The sequence below is a fragment of the Pseudorca crassidens genome, chromosome 10 (genome assembly GCF_039906515.1).
Source record: "Pseudorca crassidens isolate mPseCra1 chromosome 10, mPseCra1.hap1, whole genome shotgun sequence".
Classification (NCBI taxonomy): Eukaryota; Metazoa; Chordata; class Mammalia; order Artiodactyla; family Delphinidae; genus Pseudorca; species Pseudorca crassidens.
Genome location: NC_090305.1, coordinates 22,287,356 through 22,307,690, shown reverse-complemented (window position 1 = coordinate 22,307,690; position 20,335 = coordinate 22,287,356). Strand labels below are relative to the sequence as shown.

General features: G+C 45.0%; 1 protein-coding gene across 2 annotated transcripts; it reads right to left on the bottom strand.

The window, feature by feature from the left end:
* Positions 1-31: 31 nt before the first annotated feature.
* On the bottom strand, positions 32-10,578 carry MOG (myelin oligodendrocyte glycoprotein). Of its 2 annotated transcripts, XM_067752325.1 has the most exons (8): positions 10,297-10,578; positions 8,797-9,144; positions 4,935-5,048; positions 3,588-3,608; positions 3,205-3,225; positions 1,522-1,638; positions 1,204-1,224; positions 32-876 (listed from the first exon to the last, which is right to left on the bottom strand). In XM_067752325.1, the coding sequence occupies exons 1-8, from the start codon at positions 10,376-10,378 to the stop codon at positions 863-865; spliced, it is 738 nt and encodes a 245-aa protein (XP_067608426.1). In that variant the 5' UTR covers positions 10,379-10,578; the 3' UTR covers positions 32-862. The 2 variants fall into 2 exon arrangements, with proteins under 2 accessions (XP_067608426.1, XP_067608427.1); XM_067752326.1 differs by lacking the exon at positions 32-876 and having other exon boundaries at positions 1,122-1,224; positions 10,297-10,412.
* Positions 10,579-20,335: the final 9,757 nt, after the last annotated feature.

The following is a 20,335-nucleotide window of genomic DNA, read 5'->3' as shown; positions in this document are numbered from 1 at the left end:
GAAGTACAGAAAGGAAAAGGGACAAGAGGTGGCACATGGAAACTTGTAGTATTATTAATTAGCACCCAGCTTGTTTCTTTGTGTCTGACAGACCATCAAGTAGTAGTTGTTGAAGACAACAGTGGACACTCCAATAGATATGAAGATGGGAGAAAAAAGATGAGTGGGGGAGAGAGTGTGAGGGACCCATCTGGGCCAGATGTAGAAGGGAGGCGTTTTAAAGCAGGTGTGTGGCCCAGTTCTCACCCCTTGCTCCCCTGGCACCTCGGTAGGCTGCCTGGGGCAAGATGGAGCTCTGGCCAGTGTTTTGCGGGTTTCTCCCCATCTCCTGTTTTTGGTTAGGGCTCCCCATGTCCTCACTCTGCAGGTCACTTGGCGCTGTCTTGGATGTTTTGGACTTTTCCTGCTCCTTCCCAGCAGGGCTGAGATCTTGGAAGAAACGACCACCATTTGCAAAGTTGGTGTGCTATAATTTGCAGTGAGGAGGTTCCTGGTCTCCAGTTCATGGCAGAGACCCTCTTGTCTGTGTTACTCTGCAGCACAGGTGCCCTCTGATGGAGAAAAGAGCAGCTGCCTGGCTGTAACCAGAGAGGGCTTCCAGATGGAAGATAGACCAAGGAGTAGAAATATGTGGGCAGCATAAAGGGGGAGAGGAAGGAAGGAGCTGGGGAAAGGGAGAGACAAAGTAGATGACAGAAGAGAAGTTGATCCTATTTGGAATTCAGAGCGTTCCTGCAAGTGCAGATTGGAATGTCCCCACAGCAAAGAGGCCAGTGAGTGCAACTTGATGGATGTGACATCCCCGAGGACCAGTCTTTGGGCCAACCAGGCTCTTCTCCACCCTGCCAAGATGCGACATCATTCAGAAGGGGTTTCCTAGAAGGAGGAGAAAATGACTTGAAAAAGCTGTCAACAGTTTCTGTCATGAAACTGTCACACCAGGGAGAAGAAAGCCCTGTGGAGTCATCTGGCCTTGGAGGGGAGGCCCAGGGCACCTGCTGTAGGGAACAATTGAGAAAGGAGGCCAGCTGGAGTGGGATTCTTGCTTTGGAGCACGAAGGTGGAGGAGGAATCCTCCCTCCAGCCAGGCTCACTAGCCCTTCCTTTCCTTTGGGATTTTGATCCCTCAATAGCCCCCTCTTCCCCTTGCTGCTTTCCTTGTTTTTTTTGCTCTCAGCTTATAAGAAAGAGAAGAAAACTTACTTAGCTCTTCAAGAAATTGCCCTGAAAACAAAGAGAAATAGGTGATGAGTGGAAGATGACTAGCTCCTCCCACATCCTCCCTGTGGAATTCATAGTCACCCCCCCCCCTTTCCACTAAGGGACCCCACAGATCTCAGTAAGTGGCTCTCTTTATGGATTCTCTGAGGAGCCTGGAGTTGGCCATGTGGACAGAGCAGGAAGGAAATTCCAGCTCTGAATCTTGAGCCCTGGTTCCATCCACCCTCTTTATGTTTCCCACTCAGGGCTGGCTTGATCCCCTGCTGCCCAGTGGTCCTGTTTGCTGCCCCAGCACTGCACCTGCTAGTCGTCCGTGTAGCCAGTTGTAGCAGATGATCAAGGCCACCAGGGGTCCGAGAAATGGCACGATTACAAACAGGGTTATCTTCCAGCAGGGCACCCTCAGGAAGTGGGGATCTGAATCGTTTGCCACAGAACAAACAGGATTAACATGTGTTCCCCCTTGTGTCCCACCCACCCCTCTCCATTTATTATTGGGTTTATTTTGGGTGGTGGAGGGGGGAGGTTCTTAACCTGGGTTCCAAAATAGTTTGTGGATAGAGTCCAGGGAGTTCATGAATTTGGATGAGAAAAGCATTCCATTTTTATTTTCACTAACTTCAAACTGAATTTAGCATTTTCTTACACTAAAAATGTAGCTAACAAACCAGTTATCGGCAGTACCTGTGACTTTATCACCAATGGAAACCACATGCCCTTCAGAGTTGTTGCAGAAATCTCAGAATACTGTTTATCAATATTTTGAAATTACCAAATTATTAGACCTGCTGCTACATTTTATTATTTAATGTATATTTTGTATTTAGTGTATATTATTTAATGTACATTTGTTACTTTATCACAAATTGGTTTATATTTCGAAAACTATTTCAAAACAATGGTTTTCTTTGTAATCCTATGTGTTATATTTTATGTGTACAGTTCAAAACATTCTGGGAAGGGAGGGGTCCATGAGGCTTCATCAGATTGCCAAAGAGTACAAAAAGTTAAGACCTTTGTGTTTTTTTTTGTTCGTTTGTTTTTTTTTTGTTTTTTTTTGTTTTGTTTTTTTTTAAGACCTTTGTTTTTTTGAATCCTGTAAAACAAAGATCCTGTTCCTTCCCTTTGAGTTGCAGACTATGTGTGTTGTTTTTCCTGCACACTGATTAAATGCTAGCGTGGAAGCCAGGGGCACCTCCAGCCTCAGGAGGAGAGGCTGTTCAGGAAGGCTGCTCAGAGCAGGGACCATCTTATAATTTCTGCAACACCCATTCAACAAATATTTGGGTGCCCTTCTATTGTAGGCATTGTCGTTAGGCACTGGACAATCTGCAGTGAATAAAAAGGACAGAGACCATGTCCTAGGGCCAACATTCTTTTTTTTTTTTTTTCTTTTTGCTGCATGGCATTCGGGATCTTAGTTCTCCCACCAGGGATTGAACCCTCACCCCCTGCAGTGGAAGTGCAGAGTCTTAACCAGTGGACCACCAGGAAGTCCAGGCCAACATTCTAGTGGGGTTTGATGTCTTCACTCTTCCCCCAAGTCGCCTTCCCTGAGGAGTCACATGTAGTTACTCATTCTGTACTGTGAAAACTCCTTCCTCTGTGAGTTGTCGGTGATGTATATGTACTTTGTTCTCCAGTAATTTATGTATATGTATCACCTCCCCAACTAGACATCAAGTTGATGTGCAAAGGATCTGTTTACCTCCCCTTTGTAATTCCTGAAAAAAGAAGTAATGTACATAAAGTACTTGTAATTGCTAGAACATTAACATTCGGGAAGCTGTTACAGTGCCAGGTACATGAAAGCGTAATGTGTTTGCTATTATCTAACCCATCCTAGGTGCAGATGATGACATTCAAAGAAAGAACAAGAGAGGGAGGAAACCAACCAGAAGCCAGGGGTCCTTACGTCCCCAGGTAACAGGAGCCGAGTGAAGCACCAAGCTGACCTGGGGGGCTGGGTACCCCAGGACTTACCAAAAGTCCGGTGGAGATTCTCTGAAAGAACAAATGGAAAGGGATTATTAGTATGGCACTCGAAACAATCTTTTCTCCTCTGAGCCTTTGTTATTTAGTCACTTTATTTTATTTTATTTTATTTTTTTATTTAGTCACTTTAAATTATAAGTGATGCACGATGGAGGAAAGGAAGCTGTAGGATTTTACTTCTACTCTGGCTGAAGGCAGGGAAGAGGAATGAGACTCTATGACCGGTTATAGGAGTTTTAATAGTGAAGTTCCCGCCTGAAGGGAGCACAGGGTATTGGGACAGAGGCAGAGATGGTCTGAGAAAATGACCATTTCAGTTACACCAGAAGACCTGGAGGGAGGCATGGGGAGGGAAGGTGCCTGGAACTCACCCATCTCTGCTGGAAGTTTTCCTAAAATAGAAAAAGGCGACATTTTTAGTTCCAGCTCAGGCACTAGATGGGGCCCCTCCACACCCATTGCCTTGGGCCTTTGTGCAGGTTGTTTCTCAGTAGCCCATGAACTCCCTTAGAGTGAGAAGAGCACCAGATTTGAAAGCAGGAGTTCAGGCTCATTCCCTGGCTATTGCCTGGGTTAAATATTGGGTTAAAGAAAGTGGAGAAGCTCAGTAGACAGCGATGTTCACCAATGCCCCAAACGAATCTAAGGTTTTATTACCGCCCCCACTGCTCTCTGCTCCTTTTCTTGCTGGTTCTCAGTTCACAAGGTCACTCCGCCCCGCTGGGTTGTCACTTAGTAAATCTAAAGCTACTTCACATCTGAATGAGGAAGGAAGGAACTAAGTTTTTAGTTGAGCAGCTGCTTTGTGACCGGCTCTGTACTAGATGCTTTACATAACACTATCCCCTTTAATCCTCCCATAACTTGTAGGAGGGAGGATGTTATCTCTACTTGACTCAGACTAGGCAACTGAGGCTTGGAGAGTTCCGTCATTGTCTGAACTGGATCTAAACCCAGGCTGGGCAACTCCACTGATCAGGTTCTTTCTGCTCAGCCATGTGGGCTGAAGACCTTTCTCATGTGGGAGAAGAGGTAACTGAGTATCTGGGATGAGGTCAAGGGAAGAGAAGATCCCACCAATATCCCCCTTCATATACTCCAAGCCATCCTTGCTGCTTTATCCTCTCAGGAATGGGAGGCGGAGGAGAATTGGAGGCCCTGAGGGCTTTGGCTTTGAGAATGCTTGGTGGCGGGGAGAAGTCTCAAAATGAAAGCTCTTGGGCACAAGAGAGGAGCTTCAGACGGTTGAACCCATGTCCTCAGTGTTGGATGGAAAAGGAGGAAACAACACCTACTATGTGGTAGGGACTTTTACTTACAGTATCTTTATTTAAACCTAGTAGCACAGAGTTGCCTGATTCTGAAGCTCACACTCCCCCAGTTGCATAAGCTGCTGTGTATGTTTCAGGGGCCAGAAGATAGGGGTTTAGGCCTGAGCTCTGCCACTTATAAGCTGTGCCAGCTTGAGTAAATCTCTGAACCACTCCAGGCCTCAGTTGCTTCCTCTCTAAAATGGGGCTATTATATATCAGCCCTACCTCATAGGGAAATGAAAGGCCCTATTATCTAAATGATATTTACATTCGGTAGGATGTAAAACTTGTCGTTATGGAGTTCTGAACCCAGAAGTCCCTCAAAAATAAACGTTAGCTGACCAAGCTCCAAGAGACCAGGGACTTCAGGGAAGGGTCCCCAGCCAGCCACCCTCCAGCCTGTACCTCTGAGTCTGCGCTGCAGGCAGAGGAAGGCAAGGCCCACAGTGATCTGCAGGAGGAGCACAGGCAGAACCGCGATGAGCGCCAGCACTCCAGGGTTGATCCAGTAGAAGGGATCTGAAAGGCAGAACCGGGGGGCCCAGCACTGCGTCATCAACACCCAGCACAGTGCCCACAGCTCCATGAGTCAGGATCAAAGAAGATGACTCAGAACTAACACCTAAGCTTAGGTTTAAAGGAAAAGTAAGTGGTTGTTTCTGGGAAGGGCCAGTGGTTTAGAATGACAGGAGTCGAGGCTGTATACTGGGCCAGTCTTGGAGAGTTCTGAGAACCACGAAAAGGACTTAGATCTGATCCTCAAGGTCACGGGGTACACTGAAGCATTTCATGCTGAGGAGTGACAAGGTCTGATTTATTGACTGCAGGACTGGAGGAGGGGGTCGAAGGCAGTCAATTAAGAGGCCATGGTAATGGTGAAAGTAAAACACATGAGCCTAGGACAGTGGTGGCAGTGTAGGAAGTCAAGGTGAACTTAAATAGGAAAAAAATACATATTTTCAGTAAACTTTAAGCTGAAATTAATGTTTCTTTCAATTATGTTTGTAGGAAACACTCCACAACAATATGAACAGAACCTGAGACTTTGTCATCCCTAAAAATCACAAATATTTTCATATCACGGTACAGAAATCTCAAAATGTCACTTATGTTCATTTTGAAATGACACTATTATTAGGGCCACCCCATATCTTACTTTAATATTTTGATAACTGTATTTCAGTACAAGTATGTTTTATGCATTTCAAATATCCTTCTGAGAAGGGGTTCATCGACTTTACCGGTCCGACAAAAGGGTGCATGACACAAAGAAGAGTTATGAACCTTTCTTCTGGAGCTTTTGAGAAAGTAAGATCCGCCGGATTTGGTAACTGAGCGGACATGGAGTGGGAAAGATAGACAGGGGATGACCTTTGGCTCTCTGGCGCCATCTATTGCCCATTCTCGAGTCGGCTCAGTGCCCCAAAGCTTTCCCTGTATAATCTCAATGTTCAGGGCCGGCCCTTGACATCTTGTTCTCTGCGTTAGGGGGCTAGATAAAGATACTGCCATCAGGGTAGGCATTAAGTCACAGCAAACAACATCAAACTGGTTTCTTAGGTATAAATACCATCCTTCAAGCTGCGGTTTCAGGCTCTTGTCTGTTACTGTGTTCCCCAGAAGAAAACACAGCCAGCTCTACTTTCAAAGTTCTCATTGGAAGTTACCTGGAGCAACATGTTTAATAATTACATATTTTAGTTCCTTTTTTTGTACACCTTTTATATTTTAACAAAGGGTTAGGCTCACAAAAAGAGAGAAAAAGAGATATTATGAGACTTCTGATGTAAAGTGATATGAACGAAGTATATAGCATCACCTATGAAATATGCTTGACAAAATAAATCGAACCTGAATCTGATTGTTCATATCCTAATCTATAAGTTTACAGAAAATAAAAGGTATGGAACACTGTATTAAACAACGTGGGAATGAAATCAGCAAAATCTAGATCGTGGGAAACTCTACAGGGCGAATACCAACCTGTGGATCTTGTTTGGGTTGGATTCAAGCAAACCAACTGTAAAAATATATTTATAAAACAATCATAAAAATGTGAACACAGACTGAGTATTGTTAAGAATTTTTGTTAAATTTTAAAGTTGTAATAATAGTATTTTGGTTATGATTTTGTTTTGTTTTTGAGTTTTTCTATTCGAGACATACGGTTTTGAGGATTTAGCAATGACACAATAATGCTGCCTAGGATTTGCCGGAGGAATTCATTTGGGGAGGATGGTGATGAGTGGGGTCTAGTGAAACAGGTGGCCTGTCCTTGGGTCATAACTGTTGCAGTCAGGTGGTGGGAACTTGGAGGCTCATTATAATAATCTCTCTACTTCTGTATATGTTTTAAAGTTTCATAATGAAGAGTTTTAAGAAAGGTTTAGAGACAACTAGTAATAAAATCACAAAACTGACAAGAAAAATACAAAGTTAGAAGGAGAGATTAGAAACTCTTTAGAGAAAGAGGTGAGGTAATTACACCTGAAACCTGGCAATCACATAGTTACTGCATTTCAGTCCTAAATTTGTCTCAGCTTCCTCACGCTAGGTGGGTGGTCCATCATTAAACTCTCTTTTTTAAAAGACTCTTAGGCATGCAGATTATGAGAAAGGAGAAGAGGGTGGGAATGTGGAAATCCACCGAAAGGAAAACTTTCTCCCCAGGCAGTTCATTTGTTTGTTTGTTTGCTTGTTGGGGTGGGGTGGGGATGTACTTGGGGAGGCAGTTACTGAGCCTGGAAGCTACTGAACAGGAATGAGGAAAATCGGAAAACCAGAGAGATCCTCACTATCAGACTTCCTTGCAGGTAAAAATCCCCCAGTGTAAACAGCTGTATGAAGAACATTCTGTGACACACAAAGCTGTTTTCACATCCCTGAGATCCGTCTCTAGAAATAGTGCTTTGTTATCCTGCATACAATGCCGTCTTCTGGTCCCAGTACTGCAACAGTGGCCCTTGAGATACAAAAGTGATCAATTGTCTGATGTTTGCCCAGCAGGTGGGGAGGAGGGAAGGGAAATGACCTGAGGCCCAGGCCTCAGAATATTTTTGTTCCTCAATTAAATAGCAATTAACTTTCAAATCTCCCCCTCCTTGTCCGTGTCTTAACCCCTCGGGGATAAAACAAAAAAATAAATTTCAAAGTCATCCCTCACATAAAGCATACCACAGGGCTTCCCTGGTGGCGCAGTGGTTGAGAGTCCGCCTGCCGATGCAGGGGATGCGGGTTCGTGCCCCGGTCCGGGAAGATCCCACATGCCGCGGAGCGGCTGGGCCCGTGAGCCAAGGCCGCTGAGCTTGCGCGTCTAGAGCCTGTGCTCCGCAACGGGAGAGGCCACACCAGTGAGAGGCCCGCGTACGGCAAAAAACCCCCAAACAAACAAAAAGCCAAACATACCACAAATGAAATTCTGGAGAAAGGAATCAGTGGAGGTAAAATCTATAGGTAACATCTCTTTTTATGATTATATTCAGACATTAGTTCTACTTGTTTAATTCCTTGCAACGATGTTTACCAGGAATATATTGTTTAATAATGTTCCTCATCTAATAAAACACCACAAACACATCAAATGAGGAATTCACTGTAATAGGGTTTGACTCCTTAGGAATAAGGCCCTTGTTTATAACAAATAAATGAAAAGACAATCCAAAGCAAAACAAGAAAGGAGAAGGTCCACTTGGATACTTTGATTATCTTTCAGATAAGTAATATTCCCCTCTAGTAGCACAAAATAATCACAAATGGATTATTTTGGGTTTTGCTGCCTACATTTTTCATTTTTTCTATTTAAAAAGTTTTAAAAGTTCTCTATACGTACCCACAAATGTGCATGTTATATACACACTTTTATATAAATGGATAAATTTTTTGTTCCCTAGATTCTGTAGCTTGCTTTTATCACTCAACAATACCTTGTAAAATGCCTCCAAGCTGTCTGGAATGGCCCTACAACAATCTTTTAAATGGCTGCATGATATTCACTGTATGGGTAACAGTGTTTACTCAGTCACTTCCCTGCTCATGGGCACGGACTCTGATTCTGGCTTCCTTACATCATTACAGAATAATGATGTAACGGACAACGTGAGCATATGAATTCCCAGAGATACTGATGTGCGTATCTCTATGGAGTTAATTCCCAGGAATGAGCTGTTTGGGTTGAAGGATCTCATCTCAATTGAGAGAATGACTGAAGGCTCAAAGGGAGGTCCTGGCCACCCAACAGACAATACCTACTATTATAGACACTACTCACCTTCCACTTTCAATTCTATTGCTGCCTCCTCTTGGTAAGAATGATCTCGGAAGAAGCAGGTGAAACCTCCTTCATCTGAGAACCTTACATTCCGGATCCTGAGGGTCACCTTTCCCTCCCCAATAGTCTCTTTCAGCAGCTCCGTGCGGCCCCGGTATTCAGGCGCCTGTTCTTCATCTTGGTCCTTGCCATTTCGGTAGAGATGAACCACCCTGGAGAAGGGGGGTCGGTACCATCCCACCTCCATGCCTGTAGCGTTCTTTCCTGGAGATATGCGACAGGGCAATTCCGCTTCATCCCCCACCAGCACCCGGATGGGCTGCCCTGGTCCCATTACTCTGAACTGTCCTATCCAAGACACAAAAGAAAAGAAACTGAGCATCAGAGGGAACCTTGACAAACAAACCCTTCATGGGAAGGGCTGCTTCTAAACAGGGAAAGAAGACACTTGATTTTTAAATAGAATTCTAGAGCCAGGGAGAAGCTCAATTTTTCTTAAAGGTCTCTGGTTATAGAGATACCGTGAGTTCCCTGGACAGAACATTCTAGCATGTGGTCATCCCAGCCTTTAGGTCCCATCTTGGAATGTGGTCCAGCATCTTGCAGCTTAACTGTCCCATGGGCCTCCCTGTTCAGTCTTGGCCAACTTGATCCTTCTTCTCCCCTTAGAGGTTTTGCTTTGGTCGTTCCTCCACCACCACCTCTCCATCACTTCTCAGCCCTCTGTATTTGTTCACACCCTGGTCCCAAATTCTACTCCTCTGAGATCTTCCACCCTAGAAGTGGAGGATCTTCTTTCCTTCTTTCCTCCTTCTTCTTTTCCTCTGTATCTTCAGCCCTCTCTACAGCTCCTGGACCCTGCCCTTACATGTTCCCAGTCTTTTTTCCTCCGTGGGATATATCTCCTTGTCAGCCTTGTAGCTACTAGAAGATGAAGCTAGTTTCTCCATTAGACCTGCAGCCATTTCCCGAGGGAGTATATGTTCTGAGCCTTCTCTGTTAGGCAGCTCCCTGAGATTGGGAATCTGTCTTCGGAGAGCAGGGATCCTCTGTAAAAACTTATTGGTGCCTGATAGTGTGAGACAGAACTCTCAAACATGATGAGACGCTACAACTCAACAAACATTTATCATGATTTACCGTGGGATAGGCACAACTAAGCATATTATATATACCTTATCTAATTGAACCCTGACAGCAACTCTAAGAGGCTGTTATTATGATATTCCCCATTTGATAGGTGAGAAAGCAAAGTTGGAAAGATAGGTAAGACCAAGTTCAAGGAGAGCCCTGAGTTAAGGTCGCATGATGGATTTGGGTCTCCTTCTGAAGGCTGTAGGGAGGCACTGGCGGTATCTGAGGGGAACCATGTCAGCACATCTATGTTTCGAAAAGATAACTTGCATGGCAACTTGAGGGTGAGTTGAAGGAGGTGAGCCCAGGGAACTAGCCTTCCTGTTCTCAGGGTCTCCCCAGGGCAGGAATAAAGAGAAATCTTACCTGCAGAGCTGGAAGACAGCTGGAGGAGGAAGAGGAGGGAGGGGAGGCAGCTGGGCAGAAAGGAGCTCAAAAAACTGGCCATCTCCACTGTCAGTGGGGAAAGAGAGCCCCTGCAGCAGGGTCAGGCCAACAGAGGCCCTCGGGGTGCGTGTCCCCACGGCTGAAGAAGCCCCAGGGGAGGATCGGGGAGGGCAGAGCTGCCCTGGCCCTGCTTCCTCCCCAGCAGAGTCGCAGCTGTGCTCCCAGGCACAGCCCCACGTTACCCTTGCCAGGCACTTACACAAAAGGGCTACAGAGCCAGGGGATGACCAGGGTTTGCCTTCCCCACCCCCTCAGAGCTACGGAGCAGAGGCTGCCTGGTACTAGGCCTTCCTCCCCCACTCTCTCCCGGTGGCCAGCCTTTGAGGGGGCTTCTAGGATCTGACCTGTTGGGATGGATCACTCACTGGCCCGCAGGCTACAGCTTGTCAGTGCAATCTGCAAGGTCCCTTCAATCCCTCTCCTCCAGGTATTAGCCAAAAGATAGGGATCTGTGTTGGATTTTTAAAAAGGAAGGAACATTTAGACTTGGTTTCCTATTTCTATGGTCTCATAACTGTCATTACCAGGGCATTCTTTCCTCTTGATGTCTGACCTTTCTCTCTCCCACCGCAAATCCAAACGCCCTTCCTTATGTTCAGATGTGTTGCTTGGACTTAGTTAGCTTCTCCCTCCCAAAGAATACATTTCAGAGAGTCACGGGGTTGGGACTTCCTTGGTGGCGCAGTGGATGAGACTCCATGCTCCCAATGCAGGGGGCCTGCGTTCGATCCCTGGTCAGGGAACTAGATCCCACATGCATGCTGCAACTAAGAGTTCTCATGCCACAACTAAGGAGCCTGCCTACCACAACTGGGACCTGGTGCAACCAAATATATATATATATAAAGTAATGCATTTAAAAAAATAATAAAGTCACAAGTCAAGTGTCAGGAGTTGATGGTCACCTGTGCTCCAAGAAGCAGGCATGAAGAAAGCAAGATCTGCAAAGTCAGCGGCTGTCAATCAATACAGGCACTGAGGACAGATCAGCAGTCAGGACACAGCCCCCAGCCTGGGCATCACTCTCCAATTTCCTCTGTCACAGGGGAAAGTGAGATCTGGGATGGGAATATGATCTTTGTCCTTATCCCCAGACTTGGCTGATCACTAAAGAGTGAGGCCAGTATCAGCACCAAGTTTGAAAAATATATTTTCCAATCTTAAGGATGTCTCATCAAAAAAAAGTCAGGATGGACAATCTAAAGCCATGCTGTCCAATACTGTAATCACTAGTCACAAGTGCCCATTTAAATTAAATAAAATTAAAGATTCAGTTCCTTGATTGCACTAGCCATGTTTCAAACGCTCAGTAGCACATATAGCTAGTGGTTACTGCATCGGACAGCACAAATATAGACCAGATCCATCATCACAAAAAATTATATTGGGCAGCACCGTTCAAGGGCTAGGAACAGAACAGGGACAGCCATTTTCTGCTCTTGTCTGAGATGAGCATGAGGGGCTAGAAGGATGGACTCCAGTCAGCTGAGTCTGGGAGTGGTGTATTCTTTTATTCTGCAAGGCGGCTGTAGTTTGGGCACAAGCAGGCTGGCTATTCTGAAGCCGTGAGGGTGAAAGTCAAGGTCTGGAGGGATGAATGAGGTGGGAAGAGGAGTCTCTGTGCTTGCCTGACTTCCTCTCACGTGGGGATTCTCTCCTTCTAGAACCTAACATATCCTGTGATGCTCTTCCTCCAAGATACAAGTTCAGGTTCAGGTAAGAAAGTTATGCATAAGATGCTTTCCTGGACAGGGTTTGGGGGTCGTAAGGTGCTTGAATTTGTCTGGCACTCGTCCAGTTGTCAAAAGCTGGATAGGAGGGCTTCCCTGGTGGCGCAGTGGTTGAGAGTCCGCCTGCCAATGCAGGGGACACAGGTTCGTGCCCCGGTCCAGGAAGATCCCACATGCCGCGGAGCGGCTGGGCCCGTGAGCCATGGCCGCTGAGCCTGCGCGTCCGGAGCCTGTGCTCCGCAATGGGGGAGGCCACAGCAGTGAGAGGCCTGCGTACCACAAAAAAAAAAAAAAAAAGCTGGATAGGAGATCAGGGTGGAGTGGAGGGTTAAAAGATCAGAGAGGGTCAGGAGTTAACCAACCAAAACCACTTATAACTACTACACCCCCTACCTCTGAAGAGCTCACCTCACTTGCCTCCACGTCCTCGACTGCCTCACATCTTTGGAAAGGGGGTGGATTTCTGGAGCTGGGGTGAGCAGTCCCTTGGATGACATGGTCTCTGGACAAGGGAAAGGGGCAGGGCTACCAGCAAAACAAAGCCAGTGGAGTTGCCATTTACAGAAATCTGGGTATAGGAACATCTGGGTTTTGCTGGGCATGGTGCATGGTGTGGACGTGTCTAACAACCCTGTGTTGTTGGTCAGGCTGGTCATTTCCTTCAGCTCTTAAAAGTTACTTTAATTTTGTGTGGTGTATGTTATATGATCTTGCAAATATTCTTGGGTTGTTTCTTACTCTCCTCAGTAATTTCCATTTGATCTACACCTCTCACCAGGACTGATAACAGGCCGTGTACACAGTCATGTATGCAAAGTGACATACTATAAATATGTTCACGTGTATATTAACACACTATCCGTATGTAAAATAGTAAGCACTCAATAAATGGGAGCTTACCTAGATGTTACCCAATAGCAGTACTGCGTAAGCTTTTCCAGAGAATGTGTAAAATATATATCATGCCCTGTTCTGCTTCTTGTGTTCTTCTTGTGGTGTTTACTTAATAATGCATAATTCCATATTAATACATAATATAGCCCTCTTGAACTTTTGAAAATGGGTTCTTATTTATTTGTTTATTTGGGTGTTCATTTGCTTCTGTTTCCAAATCCAAAAGGTATAAAATGACATACTTTGAAAATCGCCCAGCCATCCTGGGCCAACTTGTTTTCTCTGAATCCTTCCACATATGTGCCACTAGAGGGAGCCCCACAAGAAAGTTTCTTCGTGTGAGAACTAATCTACCCTCCCTCCCTTTTTAACATAAATGGTAACAACAATTTATCTTGGAGACAATCTATATTAGTACCTAAAGAACATCCTTGTTATTTTACACAGCTACACAATATTTTATGGCATGAATGTATCATACTTATTTAACTAGTTTCCCAGGACATTTAGATTGTTTCAATTTTTAAAATATCCATTTTACTAGGTTAAATAAAAATGTATTCAATTAATTTACATCAATAAATATTTAACAGAAACGATGTGTGTCAAGCTTTATATTAGGCTCTGATTGTAAAAGTTTCAGTAAGATGAAGAAAAAAGCATTTTTTTTTGGCCGCCCTGTGCTGCAGCTTGTGGGATCTTAGCTTCCCGAACCCCGGCCCCCTGCAGTGGAAGCCCGGAAAGCCAGGGAATTCCCAAGAATGTTCTTGCTTTCTTTGTGGTTTCACTCTTGACCTGTCATGGTGGCTTTGTTTTTGTTTTTGCTATTTAATATCACATTCCTTCAGGCACTGGGATACTTAGGGGGGTGAATGCAGGCCTTCCCATGTGCCTGGGGTCCTGCCTCTCAACTTGGCAAGACAGGTATATATGTCTGACTCCACCTCTCCCCTGTGCCCAGGCTCCTGCTGGGAGAGGGCAGCACAGAGAGTGGCAATGGTTCCTGGGGGGAGTTGAAGGCAACTAAAAACCAGTCCTGGGGAGGCTGAGAAGTGAGATCAAGCTTGAACCTTGGCTCCAAGCCCTCAGCACATGTTCTATTACCCCATCAGACTTCACTTACAAAACACAAATTGAAAGAAAATTATTAAGAATTTCAAGATAGTGACACAGAGCATCATGGCCCAAACATAGTGTCCCTTCCTAAGCATGGGCCCTGTGTGACTGCCTGTCAAATGCCCATGAAGTTCACTGCCTTCTACACAGGTGAAGTTGTTGGCTCAAAGTGCATGTGCAATTGCAGTTTTAATAAATGTTGATAAATTACCCAGCACAAAGTTGTATACTTTGTACAGGTGGACACACTATACCTCTCAGCTTTCTCCTCTGTAAATGGGGGATACTGACATCCACCTCATTAGGGCTGTGAACAGAATTACATGAATGACCCATGGGAACTGTGAATGGTACACAGTAAACATTCTGTAAGTGCCGTTATTAGCTCTCACTTGCAGTGATTTTTCTTCTGGAACTCCCTCTAGTGGTATAAATCTCAGGAGGAGATTGATATTTTCTTTTCCACTTTTGTGGTCTTATTTTCATAGTATATGTGTGTTTAAACTGGTCTGCAAATTCCATGGAGACTCAGTGACCGATAGGCTGTAAAATGTCTAATTTATATCTGTTTAGCCCAGTGTTTCATGGGTCTGCAGGAAAAATGAGAACACTGATCTGAATCAAGCTGATGCAGGTACCCAGCAAGTGAGTTCTTGTACCCAAAGGTTTACATTTTATCTATTAACATTTTCCCCCATTTTGGTGTCTTTTTTGTTATTATTCTGAAAATTTTTCATTTTTTCAAAAAGAAAAACATTCAGCTTGTTATGAATCAGGTGAGTCAAACACTTAAGCTTACTTACCCGCGCCCCCCAGTAAATGGGAATGAATTTGTGCTGATTTTGAGCAAAATGTTATGAGTTGTCCTATGGAAGAGGCATTAAACTGTTCTGCAGGTCTTCGTGGGGTAAAACAATTAGGTGCAAGTCCTCGAACGTAGATTTCAGTTCAATACAAAGGAGAATCTTCTCTCCATCAGAATCGTCCAGCCCTGGCAGAGACTGAGGGAGCGAGCTTCCCATCCCTGGACATCCAGCCAACATAGAATGGGAAGTTAGGCTAGGTAACTCTAAGGTTTTTCCCTAGCTATAAGACCCTACGAGAATATACCTTTTCCTTTCTCGTCTTTTTTTCCCGCTCCTGCCGCCTCCTTACAATCTCCCCAACGCCTTCACTCTCCACCAACATTCCCTAAGGATCTTGCAGGGGAAGGCCTAGGAGGAGCTCCCAGTCTGCCTCGCAACAGCTGACGTACTCAACTTCCCGCCGATAATTGGTTGCCAGGAGCCCTTGGGGGCGGAGAATAAGGCGGTGACTACACATATTCCGGCAAAAGCGAGGCGCCTGCGGACCGTGCAGTGACATCCAGTTCCAAAGGGCAAACCTTTTCTTGCCCTGTCACTTCAGACCCACCGCCCTTGGTTACCTGCCTTCCTCCCCTGTCCGCTTCGTTCCTCTGCTTTTGTCCATCCTGGATTATGGAAGCCTAAAATGTTGCGGGGCGAATAGCTTAGGAGAGGGAAGACCCAGGTGGCCATTTTGGCATCTGGCCCAGTTCCTGAGAGCACCCACCAGTGATGGCCCTTCAGTCACTACACGATTGCTCCGATAGAAGGAAAACACAGTGGTGGCCATTTTGGAGCTGGGCGACTGTCATTTTGGCCATCATCTTAAAGCCTGGCCACTACAGCACCCCGCCGGCCTCCCAGCAGAGAAAACTATATGGAGAGAGAATTCTGTAGTATGGAAATCTTAAAGCTCTTTCAGGACTCCTTATATCCCTATTCCAGAATATGGCGGACCTGCGTCTCCATATATATATGGATATATATAATATATATAATATGGATATATAATATATATATAATATATATTATATATATATATATAATATATATCTATATAAACCTGGATGCTCAGATGCAAATTTCAGCTCCATGCAGCTGATTGATGTCAGACTCCAGTTTACTGTCCTGGGGGAGGACTTGTTACCTTGGAAAGTAAAGAAACTTCCGTGTTTCTTTACTTCCGTGTAGGATTGAATATAAGGTACGCAAAGTACTTAGGTCTGTGTCTGGCTCTCAAAAACCGTAATAACACCTTTTGTGCAGGGCCTGGGCATAGAAAGTCAAGCCATGAGGGCAGGACTTTATCTTGTTTTCCCTGTATCCTCCTTGGCTAGAAGAGTGAGGGATACATAATAGAATAGGTTTGTGGAAAGAATGAACAGCAAAGTGGAATCCTAACCTTCTGATCTCCAGCCTTTGTATTCTCCTGGCTTTGTAGTCTCCTCCCTTTCAGGCTGTGGGTTCCCCCTTCATGCACCTTCTTGCATTGTAATCCCTCTAGGTCAATATTTACACTCTTACTTAATCTAGATCACACCAACTTGTTAACTCAAAGGTTAGTTTTTGTGTGTGTGTGTGTGGTTGCACTGGGTCTTAGATGAGACATGCGGGCTCCTTAGTTCTGGCATGCGAACTCTTAGTTGTGGCGTGCGTGTGGGATCTAGTTCCCTGACCAAGGATTGAACCTCGGTCCCCTGCATTGGGATCGCGGAGTCTTAACCACTGCGCCACCAGGGAAGTCCCCAGAGGTTAGTAGTTTTGACTTTTGACCTTGAATCCTGGATTAAGGGCTTTGTGTGATGAGGAACTTCAGGTGTCTGCTAGCCTGGAGGGAGCTATTTTGAGGGGTAAGGATGACCAATGATAAATGACTTTGGTTGATTTTCAGGGGCCAAAGGTGGTTTAGCCGGAGCCAGCATCTCCTCTCCCTTCCCCCTCACCTTTCCCTTCTCTTAATGTTATTCCCCACGGCCACTTCCACCGCTTCCAAGACTCTCACAGGACCCAAGTCTTCCTCTCTGTGTCATCTTCCCTGCTGCTCCAGGAAAGGAAGACATTAGTTTTACCCACCAGCAGCAATCCCATTTCTGTGTATATTTCAGGGGACATTGAGGCTTCTGGAGCCACAGCACCCAGCTGCTCAAGAATCCTTCAAGTGTCAGATGAGAAAACCGATGTCCAGATTTTTTAATCAATCAAGTTGACTCAAACTTAGTCTTTCTTGTTGAATGAGCTTTAGGACAGCCATTTTGACCAACTGGAGCAAGTTGATTCCCATTTACCCTTGGTTCTCAGCAGCATTCCAAATGGTTGGTGTTGCCAAGTCATCTGATAAAGGAGGCATGTTAGGTATAGTTTTATCTCAGAAAAAAATGTTATAGAGGAGGAAAAAAACCTATTATGTTAATATCTTTGACTGTAGGATTTTAAATACGCTTCCTGAAACCGTTGATTCAGGTACTGACTTACTAACAAACCACAGAAGTTCAACCAGCTCAGTTAGTCTGGTGAAGCTATTCCCTCAAAGAAGGACAAGGATTTTGAAAGGAGATGGTAAACTATAAAGGGGACTGGGGCCTTAAAATTAGTGAGAGTGGAGTTGAATGTGGAGACATGTGTGTCTGGAGGCGGGCGGGGCGGGGGGAGATAGTCCTGGGTACAGTGGTTTTGTGTTGGGTATGGCTATACCTCTGGTGTGGCCTTGAGATATTATGGTGATAGCCATATTAGCCCAGCACAGCTTTCTGCCTAACTGGGGTTAATCAGGGCTACACACTATTGTATTCAAATCAAGGCTAGGAAACTGCCAGAATTGAGGCATTTCCTTTTTATTTCATACACTGTTTGATATAGTTTCACAGTGAGCATATGGCCTTTATAATTATCATTTTTTTAAAAGTTACAAAACAAACAAACCTGGAAATTCTCCTTAGTTGGGAAAAATACTGTTTCTGGAGGGAATCTAAGGTTGCCTTGTAACTAGTGCCATCTAGTGGTCAGGTTAAGTTATTGCTCTGAGGTTGGACACAAAGCTAGCGCTGGGAAGACACTGAGTGGAGTTCAGTCGGGATCTGCCCCAGTGAGAGTACTTAGTGGACGACATACCATAGTCGTTTGACAAAGTTGTACAGAGCTTATACTTACTGAAATATTAATGCATCAATGAACTCACATTTACTCAGGACTTAGAATCGAGAAAAATGGTTGTAGGTGCTCAGCCCATGCTAGTCGTGCTTCTATTTGGAGCCATTTCATCCTCCTTCCTGACCACCATCCTGCTCTTCCCACTTTAATCTCCAGTTTACTTTGTGCTCTTCCATCATGGGCCCCTAGAGTTAGAGGCTACATTGTTACCCTCAATCCCTTTAGTAACATGTTGGTAAGAAGCTAGCAAATTCAGGGATACTTGCTTGGTACATTCCTGCTATTTAAAAAGTTCCCCACAATAGCTTCAGTTGGGTTGGATTTAGGGAGGGAGACTTCAAAGGGCATTGGTTCTAGGATTTAGGACAGTGAGTACAGAAGGAAGATGAAAGAAGACACCCTGTCTTGCCTGCTGGCTGTTTTACAGCAACCAGGGACAAGAGGGTCACCTGTTCTCCTAAGGTCTACTGGGTCTTGGTCTCCCTCTTCTTTTTATTTGTCCCCTTCTTCTGTCCTACTTGTAATTATCAAGACAGAATGAAAGTTTGCTCCAGATACAGTTGGAAATTCTCCACCTTTGTCCCTATTTCACAGCAGGATCTTGGAATAAGACCAAGAAGGCTGATCTTTGGAAGGGCACTTCCTTAAGAGCAGCAGGAAAGGCAGCAGGACCATCTTCCTGGTAGCATCTTGCTGTACTAGTAGAGTGGTCTGACTTGGGCCACCATTAGAGCTGCCATGTGGGTGTAAACTTATGCATGCACCAGAAATTATACCCGTAATGCCATTAGAGGACTTGTGAGTGGTGGGAGATGAGCAGCGGTCCTGCCAGGCCTAATGCCGGTGAGGGAGCTTCAGTCTGCTAACCGTAAGGGCTACTGGGCAGTAAGGGAAGGGTACTGGGAAGCAAGGGAAGGGTATGGGCATCCCAGCATTGTGGACAGCTAAATAACAGCACCTGCAAATAAGGCAAGTAAGTAGAGATATTGCTAAAAGGGAACATACAGAAAAACACTGGAGAAGTCTTCTTGGAGAGGGACCCTGCCTGTGTCCCCACCAAGCTCCCTGCTCTGTGGCAGGGTGAATCTACTCCTAACAGAAATCTTACCCACATAATGATTGCCCCGTCGGTTTTATCCACATTAGCAATGCTGATGTGCAGATAACTCTCAGACAGACCCCTAGGTGCCTTGGGGATGCTTCCCACAGCTGGTCATCAGGATGAGCAGGGTCTTTAAAGTCAGATAAATGTTCACATCTTGGCTTATTATGTGTGAGACATTGGGCAAATTATTACATTTATTTGCATTTCATTTTCCCCATTTACAAAATGGAAATAAAGATATCTATGTCAGAGAATGTTATAAGGAGCAAGTGAGACAATCCAAGTAAAGTACACAACCCCAAACTGTTTATAATAAATGCTATTATTATGACCCTGTAACTCACAGAGTGGAAAGACCTAAACGTGTGGAGGGTGTATCACCATTATGGCCTGTGGAATAAAGTACCCATTTCACCAATAACTAGAAGGTCTTTGACAAACAACAAAGACCACCAAGAGGGTAATAGGCTTGGAAAATGGTGTGATAATTCTGTACAGTGGAGTGAATACTGATCTTTGAGTCAGAAGATGTTTTTATTGATTGATCTTTTATCAAACTTCTAACCAAATAGCAGGCACTGTGCAGCTCTCGTAGGAGGGAAAAAATGGGCACCATAAGTCCCTGCCCTCATGGAGCTTAAGATCTGGTCAGGAAGGCAGATGTTAAGTAAATGATTCCACAATTAAGTTAATTACCAATGAGATAAGTGCTTTGAATGATGAATACAGTGTGTCAAGAGAGCACTTAGCAGGGTGGGGAGGGGGTTTAGGTTAGTCTGAGGAATTCAGGGAAGGTTTCCTTGAGGAGGTGATATTTAAGCTGTTAATGAAGTGAAGATGGTATGGGGTGGGGAGGGGGAGGAGGAGGAGGGCATCTCCAGGCAGAGGAGACTGGTGTCTCCTGATTTGAAAGTACTGTATTTGAGCAGCTTAAAAAATGTAATCAGGCCAGCATGGCTGGAGCACTGTGAGTGAGGAGGGAGGACCTGAGACCTGGGTTTTTTGCCCAGCTCTGCTATTTATTGCCTGTGTGACCTTGGGCAGGTCATTTAAACTTTCTGAGCAGCAGTTTTCTCATGTGACAAATGGAGATATTACCACACTGAAGCAGTTGAAAGGAT

Excerpts from the sequence above, each read along its gene's own strand:
- MOG (XM_067752326.1), bottom strand. The coding sequence starts at position 10,378 with ATGGCCAGTTTTTTGAGCTCCTTTCTGCCCAGCTGCCTCCCCTCCCTC. Across the intron at positions 3,609-4,934 it reads CCTGCAGCGCAGACTCAGAG|GAAAACTTCCAGCAGAGATG; the intron begins GTACAGGCTGGA and ends TTTCTATTTTAG. Across the intron at positions 1,639-3,204 it reads GAATCTCCACCGGACTTTTG|ATCCCCACTTCCTGAGGGTG; the intron begins GTAAGTCCTGGG and ends CAAACGATTCAG.